General features: G+C 47.4%; 1 protein-coding gene across 1 annotated transcript in view; it reads left to right on the forward strand.

The window, feature by feature from the left end:
* Window positions 1–15,853, forward strand: part of LOC132406385 (adhesion G protein-coupled receptor E2-like) — an 81,954-nt gene that overhangs the window by 23,827 nt on the left and 42,274 nt on the right. Inside the window, exons 6-7 of the mRNA XM_059991988.1 lie at window positions 3,569–3,700; window positions 9,645–9,785. Coding sequence (XP_059847971.1) covers window positions 3,569–3,700; window positions 9,645–9,785 — 273 coding nt within the window. The remainder of the gene's footprint in view (window positions 1–3,568; window positions 3,701–9,644; window positions 9,786–15,853) is intronic.

Here is a 15,853-nt window from a genome sequence, read left to right on the forward strand (position 1 = left end):
ACAAGGTAAAAAAAAAATTAAATCAGCCACGTCCCATACCAAAGACTGTAAAGGTATAGGACATGCTTAGCTCAGAAGATCCATAAACAACTCGTACAGCAAATACTTCAGAATTGGCTATTGAGTAACTGGGTTAACCTTAATATTTTATTCAGTAGGCTTAACTTTAAGATTTTTAATGTACTCCCATCCCTCCTGAGGAGAATAGATGCTCAGTGACTGAGATTTTTCAGGAAAAATTATCAGCTTTGCTGGAAAGTGAAGAGATGGGTATAAATCTAATTTATACATTTCACTCATAACTTCTAGGTATTTCCTTCTTTTGGCAAAGATTTCAGGAGGATAGTCTTCAACTATATGAATCTGTGCTGAGTTAAAGATTAATTTCCACTTCTTTATGGCTTCTTGAAGATTAGCTTCTTTAGTCATATAATAATGCAGAGAAAGCATAATTGGTCGAGGATGTAATTCAGATGAACGCTGAGAAAATGGAATCCTATGGGCTCTGTCAATTAAAGGGCTAGCTTCCAGGGTCTCACTAAAAAGTGAGTACAACATATCTGAGAAGAATTTTAACAGATCACCAGCTTCAGTATTTTCAGGCAGTCCTAGAATACGTAAATTCCTCCATGGGGATACCAGTGTGATCCAGAGAGGGAAGGGGAAGAGTTAGAGATAGACCTTGTAACTGAAACTGCATCACTGTAGGCTCATAATGAGTTAACTATCCCACCGTGAATTCAATCTCCGATGGTGATGAATGGAAAGGTCTGTCTTCTGTCACTATGATAGTGTGGTGAATACTCATGGAACAATCAACAGCAATCTTGTCAGTAGAAAAGATGTCTTGTGTTCCAACATCTTATCAGTTATTCTCTTTTCCCAATCCTCTGCGATTGGTGATCATCAAAGTTGACTGACTTCAATGTCAACTTTCCTAATAGAGGAGACTATTTCTTTCTTTTCCAATCTTTTGATTGAATTTTTCAAAAACAGATGCATAACAGTCATAACAGTAAAAAGGGAGTGAGATTACATTGTTGGCAGTTAACATATGAGTGAAAACTATAGGTAACAGCATATAATAGACCTCCCAAAACCTAAATATAAACAGGATACCAGAGAAAATTAAAAAGATGGAAAAAACACTCTAAAATTAAAAAAAAACAAAAACATAGAAATAGGAGACTATTTCTCTTCCTTTTTCTTAACTGGGAAACTAGAAACTCCTGACACCTCCTCCTGAGGTGTTGCTGACAATCACTGTTCTCCTGTTAGAATAGACAGCCAAAGATTTCTGCAGTTCAGGTCTCACCAGCACTCCTGCAGACAAGAGTGGCTTTTCTTCCTGATCGTCAGGAGCATCCACAAAAGTGGCTGGGGCACTAGGCATTCCTGAAAATCTGGATGTTCCAGTCACTCGAACTCCTCCGGCAGAAGGTATAGTGACTGGTTTAGACTGAGTACACCACACAGTTCCTCTTTTATTCTCATCACCCTGCACCAGAGAAACTTGCTCATTCTCAAAAGCAGCTCTGAATACAGGGAGAATAGACGAAGTTCTCAGAAAGTTCTCTCCCTTTCTCTCTTTCCATGCTCCCATGAGTCTTCATGCAATGGAAGCTACACACACAAAATGCTGGTGGAACACAGCAGGCCAGGCAGCATCTATAAGGAGAAGCACTGTCAACGTTTTGGGCCAAGACCCTTTGTCAGGACTAACTGAAAGGAAAGATAGTCAGAGATTTGAAAGTAGGAGGGGGAGTGGAAAATGTGAAATAATAGGAGAAGATGGAGGGGAGGGGTGAAGCTATGTTCCAGCTCTCTGGTCTTTTCCTATCATTTCACATTTCCCCCCCACCCCACTACTTTCAAATCTTACTATCTTTCCTTTCAGTTAGTCCTGATGAAGGGTTTCGGCCTGAAACGTCGACAGTGCTTCTCCCTATAGTTGCTGCCTAGCCTGCTGTGTTGCACCAGCATTTTTGTGTGTGTTGCTTGAATTTCCAGCATCTGTAGATTTCCTCGTGTTTGCAATAGAAGTGTTTGTTCCCACAAGAATGGGAACTTTACTTTTGACAACTGGATCTGGGCAAAACAACACAAGTGTATCAATAGTCTCTGCTACCGCAATATCTGCTCCTGAATACACCAGTGTCAACGACAAAAAATCATCATGAGGGTAGTCATCAGCACTAAGGCCCCAAACCTCAAGGGCACTGATAGGAGCCAACAGGAAATGAGTCAAATCCCTGTTGAAAAGGATCTGTAGAGTAAAGTAACTCATTGTTTCCCATCTTTTTCTGTTTTACCCACTGGTTTACTTTTTGAAGATTTTCCTGTCTCTCACAATCTCGTTTGAAATGTCCACCTTCTTCACAATTGTAACAGAAAATACCAGTCCTATCCTCAGTAAGGAAACCCTTTGCAGCAGCTTTCCTCTGCTTTGTGAGTTCCAAAGGTGGGTCGGGCTAGACTTAGCAAGCTCACCATATATCCATCCCCGAGATTCAGGTGTTGAGATTCTCGATTGTAGATAAAACCGAGAGTGAAATGTGTCATTTGTGCTAACAACCAGCATACCTGAGGTTGTGTTAGGGGCAGCCCACGAGTGTCACCACACATTCCAGTGCCAACATAGCAAGCCCACAATGCTCAGAAGAACAACACAGAACACAAGAAGAAACAAAGCAACAACAGCAAAAACAAGCCCAGTTCCTCCCTCCCACCGACGCACATACACAGTCCTTTAAACCCAGGACAGGCCTCGAGCAGACCGGACTTGGGCCTACAGACACCAGGTTTCTTCCTCCCCAGTGGAGTCATGGAGATCTGCAGATCTGGCTCCAGCCAATGGGCCTTGACTTCTGGACTTCTGATTGGACCATCAGATCTCAATTGTCAGCATCGATTCCAGGGCACAGCATTCACCAAACACCAGGCCTCGAACATCAGACACCTATTTCCAAACCCAGGGGGTCATTCCAGGAGGATATTATGGATGACTTTTTAAGACACGTGTTCATTTTAGTGAGAGATGTCCCAGTGACAAATCATTTCCTCAGTTGCAGCTGCTGTGGAGGAATTTGAATTCCGATTGGACCCGGGGTGCTGAGGCCTGTGGAGCAGCATCTGTAGTAGATGCAGCACTGTGCCTCCCTGATGCTAGATCCAGGGGAATCCGTGCAGGAAATGGTTAATAATCTGTGATGTAGAGTATGAGGAACAAAGATCTGAGTGATGTTCCTGTGGGACTCCACACACCATTCACTTTCCAGTCATCATTATCATCATCTTCACTCAGAGGGTGGAGTGAGAGTGGGACGAGCTGCCAGTGGAAGTATTGGAAACGGGTTTAATAGAAATATTTAATAGAAATTTGAATAAATACATAGATGGGAGTGGTATGGAGGACTATGTTCTGGGTGCAGGTCAATGGGGCTGACAGAATAACAGTTCAGCACAGACTAGATGGGCAGCAGGGCCTGTTTCTGTGCTGTAGTCCTCTATGACTCTATGACTACATCTGTGTTGGTAATATTTGTACCTCTCTTCCTCTCTACAACAGATGTGGATGAATGCCAGGATAAAAATGCATGCGGAGTGAACATGACCTGTCGTAACTCCTTTGGGTCTTTTTACTGCGTCTGTAAAGCAGGATATCGCCAGAAGCAGGGCGACACTCAGCTGGTCTGTACAGGTGAAAATAGAATGATTACTGAGAGCTGAGAATCGATACAGACAATGCTGGAAATACAAGTCAGGGAGATCCTGTGCAAAGAAAATGAATTTGTGTTTCAAAGTGTTACTGAAGGGTTTTAAACTTTGAAATATCAACTCCATTTCTCCCTACGCAGTCTCTGACAAAGCTGCTGTGTTATAGGTGTGTTCCTCTGGATTTCCAGAATCTGCAGAAAATCTTGTGTCTCTACAAGTTTCTGAGTATCATTGACTGTCAAGGAGACACTTTTGGGTGGGTAGTGGAATGTGAGGAGTGAGGCTGAGGCTGGGTCAGTGTGGGGTGTGAGGCTGAGGTTGGGTCAGTGTGGGGTGTGTAGGGACAGTGGGGAGTGAGGCTGAGGTTGGGTCAGTGTGAGGTGTGTAGGGTCAGTGGGGTGTGAGGCTGAGGTTGGGTCAGTGAGGGGTGTGCAGGGACAGTGGGGTGGGGGTTGAGGTTGGGTCAGTGTGGGGTATGTAGGGACAGTGGGGTGCGAGGCTGAGGTTGGGTCAGTGTGGGGTGTGTAGGGACAGTGGGGTGCGAGGCTGAGGTTGGGTCAGTGTGGGGTGTGCAGGGACAGTGGGGTGGGGGTTGAGGTTGGGTCAGTGTGGGGTATGTAGGGACAGTGGGGTGCGAGGCTGAGGTTGGGTCAGTGTGGGGTGTGTAGAGACAGTGGGGTGGGGGTTGAGGTTGGGTCAGGGTGGGGTGTGTAGTGACAGTGGAGTGGGGGTTGAGGTTGGGTCAGTGTGGGGTGTGTAGGGGCAGTGGGGTGGGAGGCTGAGGTTGGGTCAGTGTAGGGTGTGTATGGACAGTCAGGTGGGGGGTTGAGGTTGGGTCTGTGTGGGGTGTGTAGGGACAGTTGGGTGGGGGGTTGAGGTTGGGTCAGGGTGGGGTGTGTAGTGACAGTGGAGTGGGGGTTGAGGTTGGGTCAGTGTGGGGTGTGTAGGGGCAGTGGGGTGGGAGGCTGAGGTTGGGTCAGTGTAGGGTGTGTAGGGGCAGTGGGGTGGGGGTTGAGGTTGGGTCAGGGTGGGGTGTGTAGGGGCAGTGGGGTGGGGGTTGAGGTTGGGTCAGGGTGGGGTGTGTAGTGACAGTGGAGTGGGGGTTGAGGTTGGGTCAGTGTGCGTTGTGTAGGGACAGTGGGGTGTGAGGCTGAGGTTGGGTCAGTGTGGGTTGTGTAGGGACAGTCAGGTGGGGGGTTGAGGTTGGGTCTGTGTGGGGTGTGTAGGGACAGTTGGGTGGGGGGTTGAGGTTGGGTCTGTGTGGGGTGTGTAGGGACAGTGGGGTGGGGGCTGAGGTTGGGTCAGCGTGGGGTGTGTTGCGGTCTGTGGTGAATGCATTTGAGACTGGGTCTGTTTGGGTTGTGGTGTGTAGGGGATGGGGGAGAGTGAGTCTGGGACTAGGTCAGTGTAGGAGATCGTGAGAGTGAGTCTGTATCAAAGGGGGATGTATGGGGATGGTGGGGAGTGAGTCTGTGTCTCGGTATGGGGGTGTGTAGGAGACAGTGGGGGTGGAGGCTGAGACAGGGGAACAGCTGAGTGTGAGGTGGAGTCAGTTTGGGGTATGTAGTGGATGGGGTGTGTCGGGAACGATGGCAAGTGGTTCTGCAGCTAGGTCCATGGGTTCGGGGTAGTACTGAGTGAGTCTGGGTCAGTTGAATGTGTGTTGGAGGTAGTGGGGGGTGAGGCTGGGGATGCGTCAGTCAGGGGTGTGCAGGGGAGTGAGTCTGGAACACTGAATCTTATTTTAGATCAATGGGTCCGCCATAAAACCAATCCTCACCACTCCACCCAGACAGATCCCTGGAAGAAGTTAGAAGACCTGCTGTGTCATGTTTCCAAGAAAACCTTGTCCGCGGGCGACCCTGGGGAGCAAACCAGTCCCCTAATTCCTTCTTCCTATATTTCTATCTTCTATCGGGTGTTCCTGTTCGTGGGTTTTATCGTTAAGGGTTCAACAGGCTGAGTCCTGGCGTGTGGTGTTGATCTAGAATTCTATTTCCAATTCCCTTTCTGGGGTTTGCCCTTCCTGTTAACCATTTTACCTTCCTGTTAATTGCTCTGTTCAAAGGACGTAAAAACCCTTCAGACAAACAGAGACGTACACTCAAAGACACACAATTGTATTCTCCATATAATTTTCTCTCGCTTTTCCATTGGCCAATGGATCTAGGTTCTAATCCCAAAGTCTCAGTTGCCTTTGTTGTAATACCATCCTTTAATTGCCTTATTTTTTAGTACTGTCGTTTAATCAGAGCTCTCAGGCCCCTTCTTCCAAAGCCTGTCTTGTTCTGAGTCCGAAATCGGAGATGGTCACCGTCTTAATTCGTGAATTCACAGGGAACCTTCCCGCATGTCTCCGTCAACACGATGTTACAATTCAAATTTATACAGTAAATCTCATTAAATGAGTTCAGCCAGTCTCCTGACACTGTTACCGCAATTTGTACAATATTAGTACCTACACAATCGGTTTCTCATTGGTCAGAGTACCAAACAAGCCTCTCAGACGATTAATACCCATGCAATGGGTTCCTCATCGATGACGTGACCTATTGTCAGTTAGTACAAAGAAGACAGACTCATGTTTTTTTCTCAACCTCTCCCCATGATTCTGACAAGCCCCCAGACCTCAAGACCGTTCCTCCACAAGAGGATCATGTTGATCTCCCCACCCCCTCCACCACCACCCACCCGAAACTCCACGACTCTGCTTGATCCCCAGAACTATAAAGGTCAGACTTGAACTGACACAGTAGTCTGAGAAACCAGGGCTGACGGAATTCCAAAGGTCTGCAGCCCTCTGATGAGGAAATCCTCATGACCCCAGAGCGCCAATCCTCAGACTGATCTCAGACACGGGCAGCTCACCCCACGATGCTCAGCCCCCTGGCCCCAGTCCTCAGACTGATCTCAGACACGGGCAGCTCACCCCACGATGTTCAGCCCCCTGGCCCCAGTCCTCAGACTGATCTCAGACACGGGCAGCTCACCCCATGATGTTCAGCCCCCTGGTCCCAGTCCTCAGACTGATCCCAGACACGGGCAGCTCACCCCACGATGTTCAGCCCCCTGGTCCCAGTCCTCAGACTGATCTCAGACAGGGGCAGCTCACCCCATGATGTTCAGCCCCCTGGCCCCAGTCCTCAGACTGATCTCAGACACGGGCAGCTCACCCCACGATGTTCAGCCCCCTGGCCCCAGTCCTCAGACTGATCTCAGACACGGGCAGCTCACCCCACGATGTTCAGCCCCCTGGCCCCAGTCCTCAGACTGATCTCAGACAGGGGCAGCTCACCCCACGATGTTCAGCCCCCTGGCCCCAGTCCTCAGACTGATCTCAGACAGGGGCAGCTCACCCCACGATGTTCAGCCCCCTTGGCCCCAGTCCTCAGACTGATCTCAGCCAGGGGCAGCTCACCCCACGATGTTCAGCCCCCTGGCCCCAGTCCTCAGACTGATCTCAGACAGGGACAGCTCACCCCACGATGTTCAGCCCCCTGGCCCCAGTCCTCAGACTGATCTCAGACACGGGCAGCTCACCCCACGATGTTCAGCCCCCTGGCCCCAGTCCTCAGACTGATCTCAGACAGGGACAGCTCACCCCACGATGTTCAGCCCCCTGGCCCCAGTCCTCAGACTGATCTCAGATAGGGGCAGCTCACCCCACGATGTTCAGCCCCCTGGCCCCAGTCCTCAGACTGATCTCAGACACGGGCAGCTCACCCCACGATGTTCAGCCCCCTGGCCCCAGTCCTCAGACTGATCTCAGACACGGGGCAGCTCACCCCACGATGTTCAGTCCCCTGGCCCCAGTCCTCAGACTGATCTCAGACAGGGGCAGCTCACCCCACGATGTTCAGCCCCCTGGCCCCAGTCCTCAGACTGATCTCAGACAGGGACAGCTCACCCCACGATGTTCAGCCCCCTGGCCCCAGTCCTCAGACTGATCTCAGACACGGGCAGCTCACCCCACGATGTTCAGCCCCCTGGCCCCAATCCTCAGACTGATCTCAGACAGGGGCAGCTCACCCCACGATGTTCAGCCCCCTGGCCCCAGTCCTCAGACTGATCCCAGACACGGGCAGCTCACCCCACGATGTTCAGCCCCCTGGTCCCAGTCCTCAGACTGATCTCAGACAGGGGCAGCTCACCCCACGATGTTCAGCCCCCTGGCCCCAGTCCTCAGACTGATCTCAGACACGGGCAGCTCACCCCACGATGTTCAGCCCCCTGGTCCCAGTCCTCAGGTCAGTTGCAGGAGGAACAGGTTAGACTGGTCTCAGTGAGTGGTGGGAAGGTGATGAGTGAGCAGAGAGTGGGGTTGTAGAGATGGGGGAGTGTGAACAAGATTATTTAATGTATAGTAGAGATAATTAAATTCAGCTCCTTGTCACTTGGTGCTGAATGGTCTCACCCCAGCCCATTGAAACAACTTCACATCAAACATGTGTCCTGATGTCACACACAGAAAATGTTGGAGGAACTCGCCGGTCAGGTAGCATCTAATAAGAGGAAATAAACAGTTGTCATTTTTGGCTGAGACCCTTCATCAGGACTGGAGAGGAAGTGTGAAGAAGCCAGAATAAGAAGGTGGGGGGAGGGAAGGGGACAAGCTGACAGGTGATTGGTGAAGTCAGGTGAGGGAGAATGTAGGTGGGAGGGGGAGGAGGTATGAAGTAAGAAGCTGGGAGGAGAGAGGTGAAGGAAGTAAAATGGGCTGAAGAAGAGAAAGCTTATAGGGGAGGAGAGTGAACTGAGGGAGAAAGGGGAGGTGGAGGGACACCAGAGGGAGATGATAGGTTGCTGAGGAGAAGAGAAGAGGGAGCCAGAGTGTGGAATAACATTTGCATTATGCGTGCGTCTCTTTTTGAATGTGAGTTGTACAGTTATTACATTTGTTATGCACTGCACAAATCTCCTTTACACTATGTTCTCTTTATTTAAAAAGCAATAAAAATATTGTTGAAGGAAAGTGCAAGTTGATAGATGATAGATTAGGAAGTGAATTAAACGTTACAGGGAGAGGCAGAACAATGGGGTTGAGAGGGATAATAAATCAGCCACGATGGAATGGTGGAGCAGACTCAATGGGTCAATGTCTTATGGCTTAAGTACTGCAAACTGTGAAGTTGGAAATCCCAGATGAGGAAGTGCGGAAGCTCTGAGGATCTGACAGCAGCTGTGGAATGAGGAACTGGAAACGTGAGAAAAGGAGACAAGAAAGTGTGTCCCTGATAGAGTGGTGAGACCAACTTGTTAAAGGAGACACAATGCATCCAGGTAATGGATGAATGGCCACAATTAAAGAGAAAGTAAAATGAAAATGAAGGATGCAGAGTCGAGCATGCTGGAAATCTGAAACCAGGGATGATGCTGGAATCTCCCAGCATTCTGTTTCCCATTCACAGATGCTGCCTGACCTATTGAGTATTTCCAATGCTGACATTCCAATGCAGATTCAGGGAGGGAGTGGGCAATTAACTGAAATTTACATGTGACTAAACCTGCTCATGCCACAGTCACATTAAAGAGGAGTGGAGCACAGAGAGTCCTCTTTCCTCCTCTGCTCCCATCCAGTGAAAAGCAGCTCCAGTACAGAAGGTGAGGCTGCTGCCGACCTTCCACACTGTTATCAATAAGCTCATTAAATGGAGAGCAGGGTACCACCCATCCCAGTTTCTAACAGGTGACCGACCATTTGGTTCCTTGAGTCAATTCCACCTGTTTGTTAATCCATTCACTTGATTTTCTTTCTCAGACCATAATGCCTCTTCCCAAGAATACTCACTCAATCCTTTGTTCCAGTGGAGGTCTTCTCTGGATTAAACAACACAGTGCTGAGTTACTCCATCCCGACCCACAGAGCCCGGGTATAAAAGGGAGCAATCCATGTTTACTATTGAGAGAGATTTTCCCTGTTCACACAGATATCGATGAATGCAAGTCCTCACCTTGTCACGAACATGCAACTTGTATCAATGTAGTGGGATCCTACCAATGCAAATGCAACACAGGGTTTCAGGCATTACCTGCGACCGCCAACCTCATGGCAGGGAAAGTTTGTGAAGGTAAGGACTTTGTCTCAGCATGAAAATGGTAAATAAATCCCAACTGATTGAGGATATCAGTCCTCCACAATTCACCTACAGAGTCCCCCAAAAAAAGAAGAATTTAATAGGCTCTGTCCTGTGTAAATTACACAGGGGAGTCATTGTGGGAGGCGGGGAAGTTATCATTGGTTTTTCTTTTGTTTCCTTTGACAAATCTGATCATTAGTTCAAATGGGAAGGGAAAAGGGTCTGACAAGCAAATGGGAAGAGCTCATTGTGGTTGGCATGGATGAGATGGGCCAAAGGGTCTTTTTCTCTGCTGTATTACTCCATGACTTTATATTTCAGAGTTTGTGAAATGAATTCATTGACCAGTCATGTTCCTTTCGGAACAAGAAACAGAGTACTGCATTGTCCAGGGACAGGTGAGACTGGAGGAGGCACCTCTGGTTGCCATGGTGATTACTATTGCAAACTTGATTCCCAAACTCCCACACAGTCTAATGTCAGCCTCTCAGAGCAGGTTCAGTGATGGTCTGAGTAATCCATGGGGACACGGAGGGGAATAGTCAGAGATGGACCATGCAAAGATGAGAGGAGCTTGGAGTTTGGCATCTAAAATGGTAACATTTCTCAGTTCTGTATGATCGTAGGAAGCAGCATCAATGCAATTGTTGATGGACTGGAGAAAGCTGAGGGAGATGGGCTGGACAGGATTGAAACAAGGACTCATGTCCCACCAAAGTTCAGGTGTAGCTTGTCCCATGTGAATTTGTACAGCCACACCGATGTCCAGGAGAAAGTGAGAGACAAGTAAGAGATATCAATGAGTGTGAATCCTCTCCGTGTCACCCCCTCACAACTTGTTACAACATGTCGGGTTCCTACCTGTGCAACTGTAATGCAGGTTTTCAGGCAACTCCAGCGACAGTCAGCCTCACTGCAGGAAGGTTTTGTGAAGGTAGAGACTTTATATCACCATGAAAGTGAAAATTAATCACAAGGCTCTGTGGGTGTCATCAATCTTCCCGGATTATCTTGAAGATATTCTTGGAATTAAAGAATTAACTCACAGGGTCTGCATTGTGTAAATGCCATGGTTGGTAAACGATGATGTTTTCTTTGTTTTATCATTATTTCCAGATATTTTTAGATACAGGGACAGAATTTATAGACTAGGCAGGTCCTTTGGACACAGGAGATCAAGCAATACAACTGTGAGGACTGTGTCCAATCTGATTGACAGTGCTAGCTCCCGTGGTCACTACTGCTACAATCTTGCATCCCAAATTCCCACATGGACCAACATGTTACTCTCTGAGCCCATTCAGTGGAGGGGCTGGGAAATCTATTGGGACTGAGATGTGATCAACCCCGTTCTGGGGTCAGGGCAACATTAAAGATGAGTAGAGCTACGGGCATCCAGTACACCTCTCCACTGGGTGGTTCAGAGGTCCAATTTAATGTCAGAGGAATGTATGTAATATACATCCTAAAATGCTTTTCCTTCGCAAACATCCATGAAAACAGAAAAGTGTCCCAAAGAATGAACAACAGATAAACATAAGAACCCCAAAGTCCCCCCAGCTCCCCTCCCTCACGCGCATAAGAGCAGCGAGCAACAATCCCCTTCCCCCACCAGCAAATAAAGCAAGCATCGGGACCGTCTCCAAGCACTCATCGTGAGCAAAGCAATAGCAAAGAGACAGTCTTGCAGTTACCCCACAGACTTCACATTTCATCCGGCATTCGACATTCCACAGCTTCTCTCTCTCCCTGATAAGGAAGAAGGAGGCATCCCCGTTTTCTCCCCAGTGAGCGGGGAGACATAACAACAACCCGCTGGTTTACGATGTTAAAAATCTGTTACATCACTTTTTTCGAGCTCTGTGCTTGAAGATTGCACAGATCCCGAGTCTTCAGGCCCACAGCAGATATCCTGACTCCCTTAACGATACACGGGTCTCCTGCTGTGGCACCGACCCTCGATCCGCCCGTCTCCAGAGCCCCGAGACCTTAAGCTTCTGAATCCGAGCCGGACTCTCAGGCTGAACCCTCGGTGTGCCGAATAACAGGCATTCCTGAAACCCTGAGAACAGGTCCCATTCCCACAAAGAACCGATGTGTAACTCCGGGGCAGGGTCTTCACAAGAACCCTGATTGGGAAAAATAAAGATATTAAAGATGGAAATAGGCCTGTTTCTGAATATGCAAGCAAAGGAGTCGACGTTTAACCATATAACAATTACAGCACAGATAAAGGCCAGCTCGGCCCTTCTAGCCTGTGCCGAATGTTTACTCTCACCTAGTCCCACTGACCCGCACTCAGCCCATAACCCTCCATTCCTTCCCTGTCCATATACCTAACCAATTTTACTTTAAATGACATTACCAAACCTGTCTCTACCACTTTGACTGGAAGCTTGTTCCACACAGCTACCACCCTCTGGGTAAAGAAATTCCCCCTCATGTTACACTTAAGATTTTGCCCCCTAACTCTCAACTTATGTCCTCTTGTTTGAATCTCCCCTACCCTCAATGGAAAAAGCCTATCAACGTCAACTCTATCTGTCCCCTTCATAATTTTAAATACCTGAATCAAGTCTCCCCTCAACCTTCTATGCTCCAAAGAATAAAGACCTAATTTGTTCAACCTTTCCCTGTAACTTAGCTGCTGAAACCCAGGTTTCATTCTAGTAAATCTTCTCTGTGCTCCCTCTATTTTGTTGACATCTTTCCTATAATTCGGTGACCAGAACTGTGCACAGTACTCCAAATTTGGTCTTACCAATGCCTTGTACAATTTTAACATTACATCCCAACTCCTATACTCAATGCTCTGATTTATAAAGGCCAATATACCAAAAGCTTTCTTCACCACCCCATCCACATGAGATTCCATCTTCAGGGAACTAGGCACCATTATTCCTAGATCACTCTGTTCTACTGCATTCTTCAATGCCCTACCTTTACCATGTATGTCCTATTTGGATTATTCCTACCAAAATGTAACACCTCACACTTATGAGCATTAAACTCCATCTGTCATCGTTCAGTGCACTCTTCTAACTGGCCTAAATCTCTCTGCAAACTTTGAAAACCTACTTCATTATCTACAACGGCCCCTACCTTAGCGCCATCTTAACCTCGCTCCACCTCCTGTTTTTAAATAAGTAGGGAGAAAAGAGAGTGAAAATAGTGAGGAGGTATTTATGGGTTCATTGTCCGTTCTGAAATCTGATGTCGCAGAGGAAGAAGCTGTAAACAATACACTCAGCGTGCGTCTTCAGGCTCTTGTACATCCTACCTGATGGTATTATTGTAAAAAGGGCAGGTCTTGGGGGTCCTTAATGGCGGATGCCACCTTTTTTTGGCGTTGCAATTTGAAGCTGTCCTTGTTAGTGGGAAGGTGACTACCCATAGTGGTGTGGGCTATATTTACAACTCTGCAGGTTTTTCTCATCCTTTGTGGTGACTCCTCAAAACCAATCGGAGATGCAACAAGTCAGAATGTTCTCCATGGCCCATCTTTAGCATTCTAACTGGTCACATCACCGGAGAAGGTGGGGCTACCGCTGATTCCTCCAGTGGGATCTGCAGGTGTTGATAGGCAACTTCCAGATCCAATAAGCAAGTGAGCAGGCGAGCAACCATCTTGGCCTTCAGCAGGTGGGAAGCTATTGGTTCCCTGATTCAATTCAATCCAGGCTGGTCTGTACCTTAACTCCACACACCCGTCTTTCTGCCTCGACTCTGAAGTCTTTTCCCAAGAAAATCACTGAATTGTTTGTTCCAAGGAAGGTCTGGTCTGTGTTTATCAACATGCCTATGTTTTGCTCCATGCAGACCCACAGAGTGCACCTGTAACAAGGAGCAAACAGTGTTTATCATTGTGAACGATTTTGTCCTTTCTCACAGATATCGACAATTGTGAATACTCACCCTATGACAAATATGCAACTTGTAACGACACAGTGGGTTCCCACCAGTGTAACTGCGTCATAGGGTTTCTGACATTTTCTGTGACTGCCAGCCTCACCAGAGGGAGGATCTTTGAATGTAAGGATTTAATATAACCACGATATAGAGAATCAATTCAAAGTAGTGGTTGTCATTGACATCCCTTCAACATTGTCCTTCAGATACCTCGAAGTAAAGAAGGATATTCTGTGCAAGTCCCACAGTAGGGTTATTGTGATGGGCATGGATTTCACGACCTGTTGAGTTTCTCCAGGAACAATTCTGTCCAGAATAGCCATTTGCAGCTGGCATGGTGGTTACAATTCTGATCCAAGATCGGAAACTCCACACGATCCAATATCACTATCTGGGAGCAGAGTCAGTGAGGGGCTGGAAAATCCATGGGGATACTGGTGTGATCCAGGGAGGGAAGGAGAAGAGTTAGAGATAGACCTTGTAACTGAAACTGCCTCACTGTAGGCTCATAATGAGTTATTATCACTCTGAATTCAATCTCCGATGGTGATGAATGGAAAGGTGTGTCTTCTGTCACTATGATAGTGTGGTGAGTACTCGTGGAACAACCAACAGCAATCTTGTCAGTAGGAAAGATGTCTTTGTGTTCCAACATCTTATCAGTTATTCTCTTTTCCCAATCCTCTGGTATTGGTGAGTCATCAAAGTTGACTGACTTCAATGTCAACTTTCCTAATAGAGGAGACTATTTCTTTCTTTTCCAATCTTTAGATTGAATTTTTCAAAAACGGATGCATAACAACTTCACCCCACCCCCTCCGGTCTTTTCCTATCATTTCGCATTTCTCCCCCGCCACTTTCAAATCTTATTACCTTTCCTTTCAGTTAGTCCTGATGAAGGCCCAAAACTCGACAGTGCTTCTCCCTATAGATGCTGCCTGGCCTGCTGTGTTCCACCAGCATTTATGTGTGTTGTTTGAATTTCCAGCATCTGCAGATTTACTCATGTTTGCAATAGAAGTGTTTGTTCCCACAAGAATGTCAGCTTTACCTTTGACAACTGGATCTGAGCAAACCAACACAAGTGTATTTGTAGTCTCAGCTACCGCAATATCTGCTCCTGAATACACCAGTGTCAATGACAAAAAACCATCATGAGGGTAATCATCAGCATTAAGCCCCCAAACTTCAAGGGCACTGATAGGAGCCAACAGGAAATGAGTCAAAAGCCTGTTGAAAAGGATCTGTAGAGTAAAGTAACTTGAGAACCCGTGTCAAGTCTGATTCTAGCATAAGTGCCTTCAGTCTGTCTGGAGACATCAGAACTTGGCCCACAAAGCCTTCAGGGCCTTGACTTCTGGACTTCTGATTGGACCATCAGACCTCAAACATCAGCATCGATTCCAGGGCACAGCATTCACCAAACACCAGGCCTGGAACACTGAACACCTATCGTGAATCCAGGGGGTCATTCCAGGAGGATATTACGGATCACCTTTTGAGAGAACTTGTTCATTTTAGTGAGAGATGTCCCTATGACAAATCATTTCCTCAGTTGCAGCTGCTGTGGAGGAATTTGAATTCCATTTGGACCCGGGGTGCTGGGGCCTGTGGAGCAGCATCTGTAGTAGATGCAGCACTGTGCCTCCCTGATGCTAGATCCAGGGGAATCCATGCAGGAAATGGTTAATAATCTGTGATGTAGAGTATGAGGAACAAAGATCTGAGTGATGTTCCTGTGGGACTCCACACACCATTCACTTTCCAGTCATCATTATCATCATCTTCACTCAGAGGGTGGAGTGAGAGTGGTACGAGCTGCCGGTGGAATCCTCGTTATCTGCGTCTTCAGACAATACAGATTCAGTTATGCGAGGAACCTATTTCTACCAACTTCTCCTAATATGCGTCGTAAACTCACAGTTATGCGAGGAGCACTGCTTTCCCACCAATACAAGTCAGGTGGACAAGCCTCACAGTCTCACCCCCGCTAGTCTCACATTGGTTTTGGCAATGTGTGTATGTGCGACCTTGCACTCTTAAACTTTTGCTGTTTTTACCTACGGTGCAGTGATTTTGTGCTCGATGTATTTAACTGTGCCTCCTAAGCATCTGATGTCAAATTCTGGACCATCAGACAAGCAGCAGAG

This window comes from Hypanus sabinus, chromosome 16 (genome assembly GCF_030144855.1).
Source record: "Hypanus sabinus isolate sHypSab1 chromosome 16, sHypSab1.hap1, whole genome shotgun sequence".
NCBI lineage: Eukaryota > Metazoa > Chordata > Chondrichthyes > Myliobatiformes > Dasyatidae > Hypanus > Hypanus sabinus.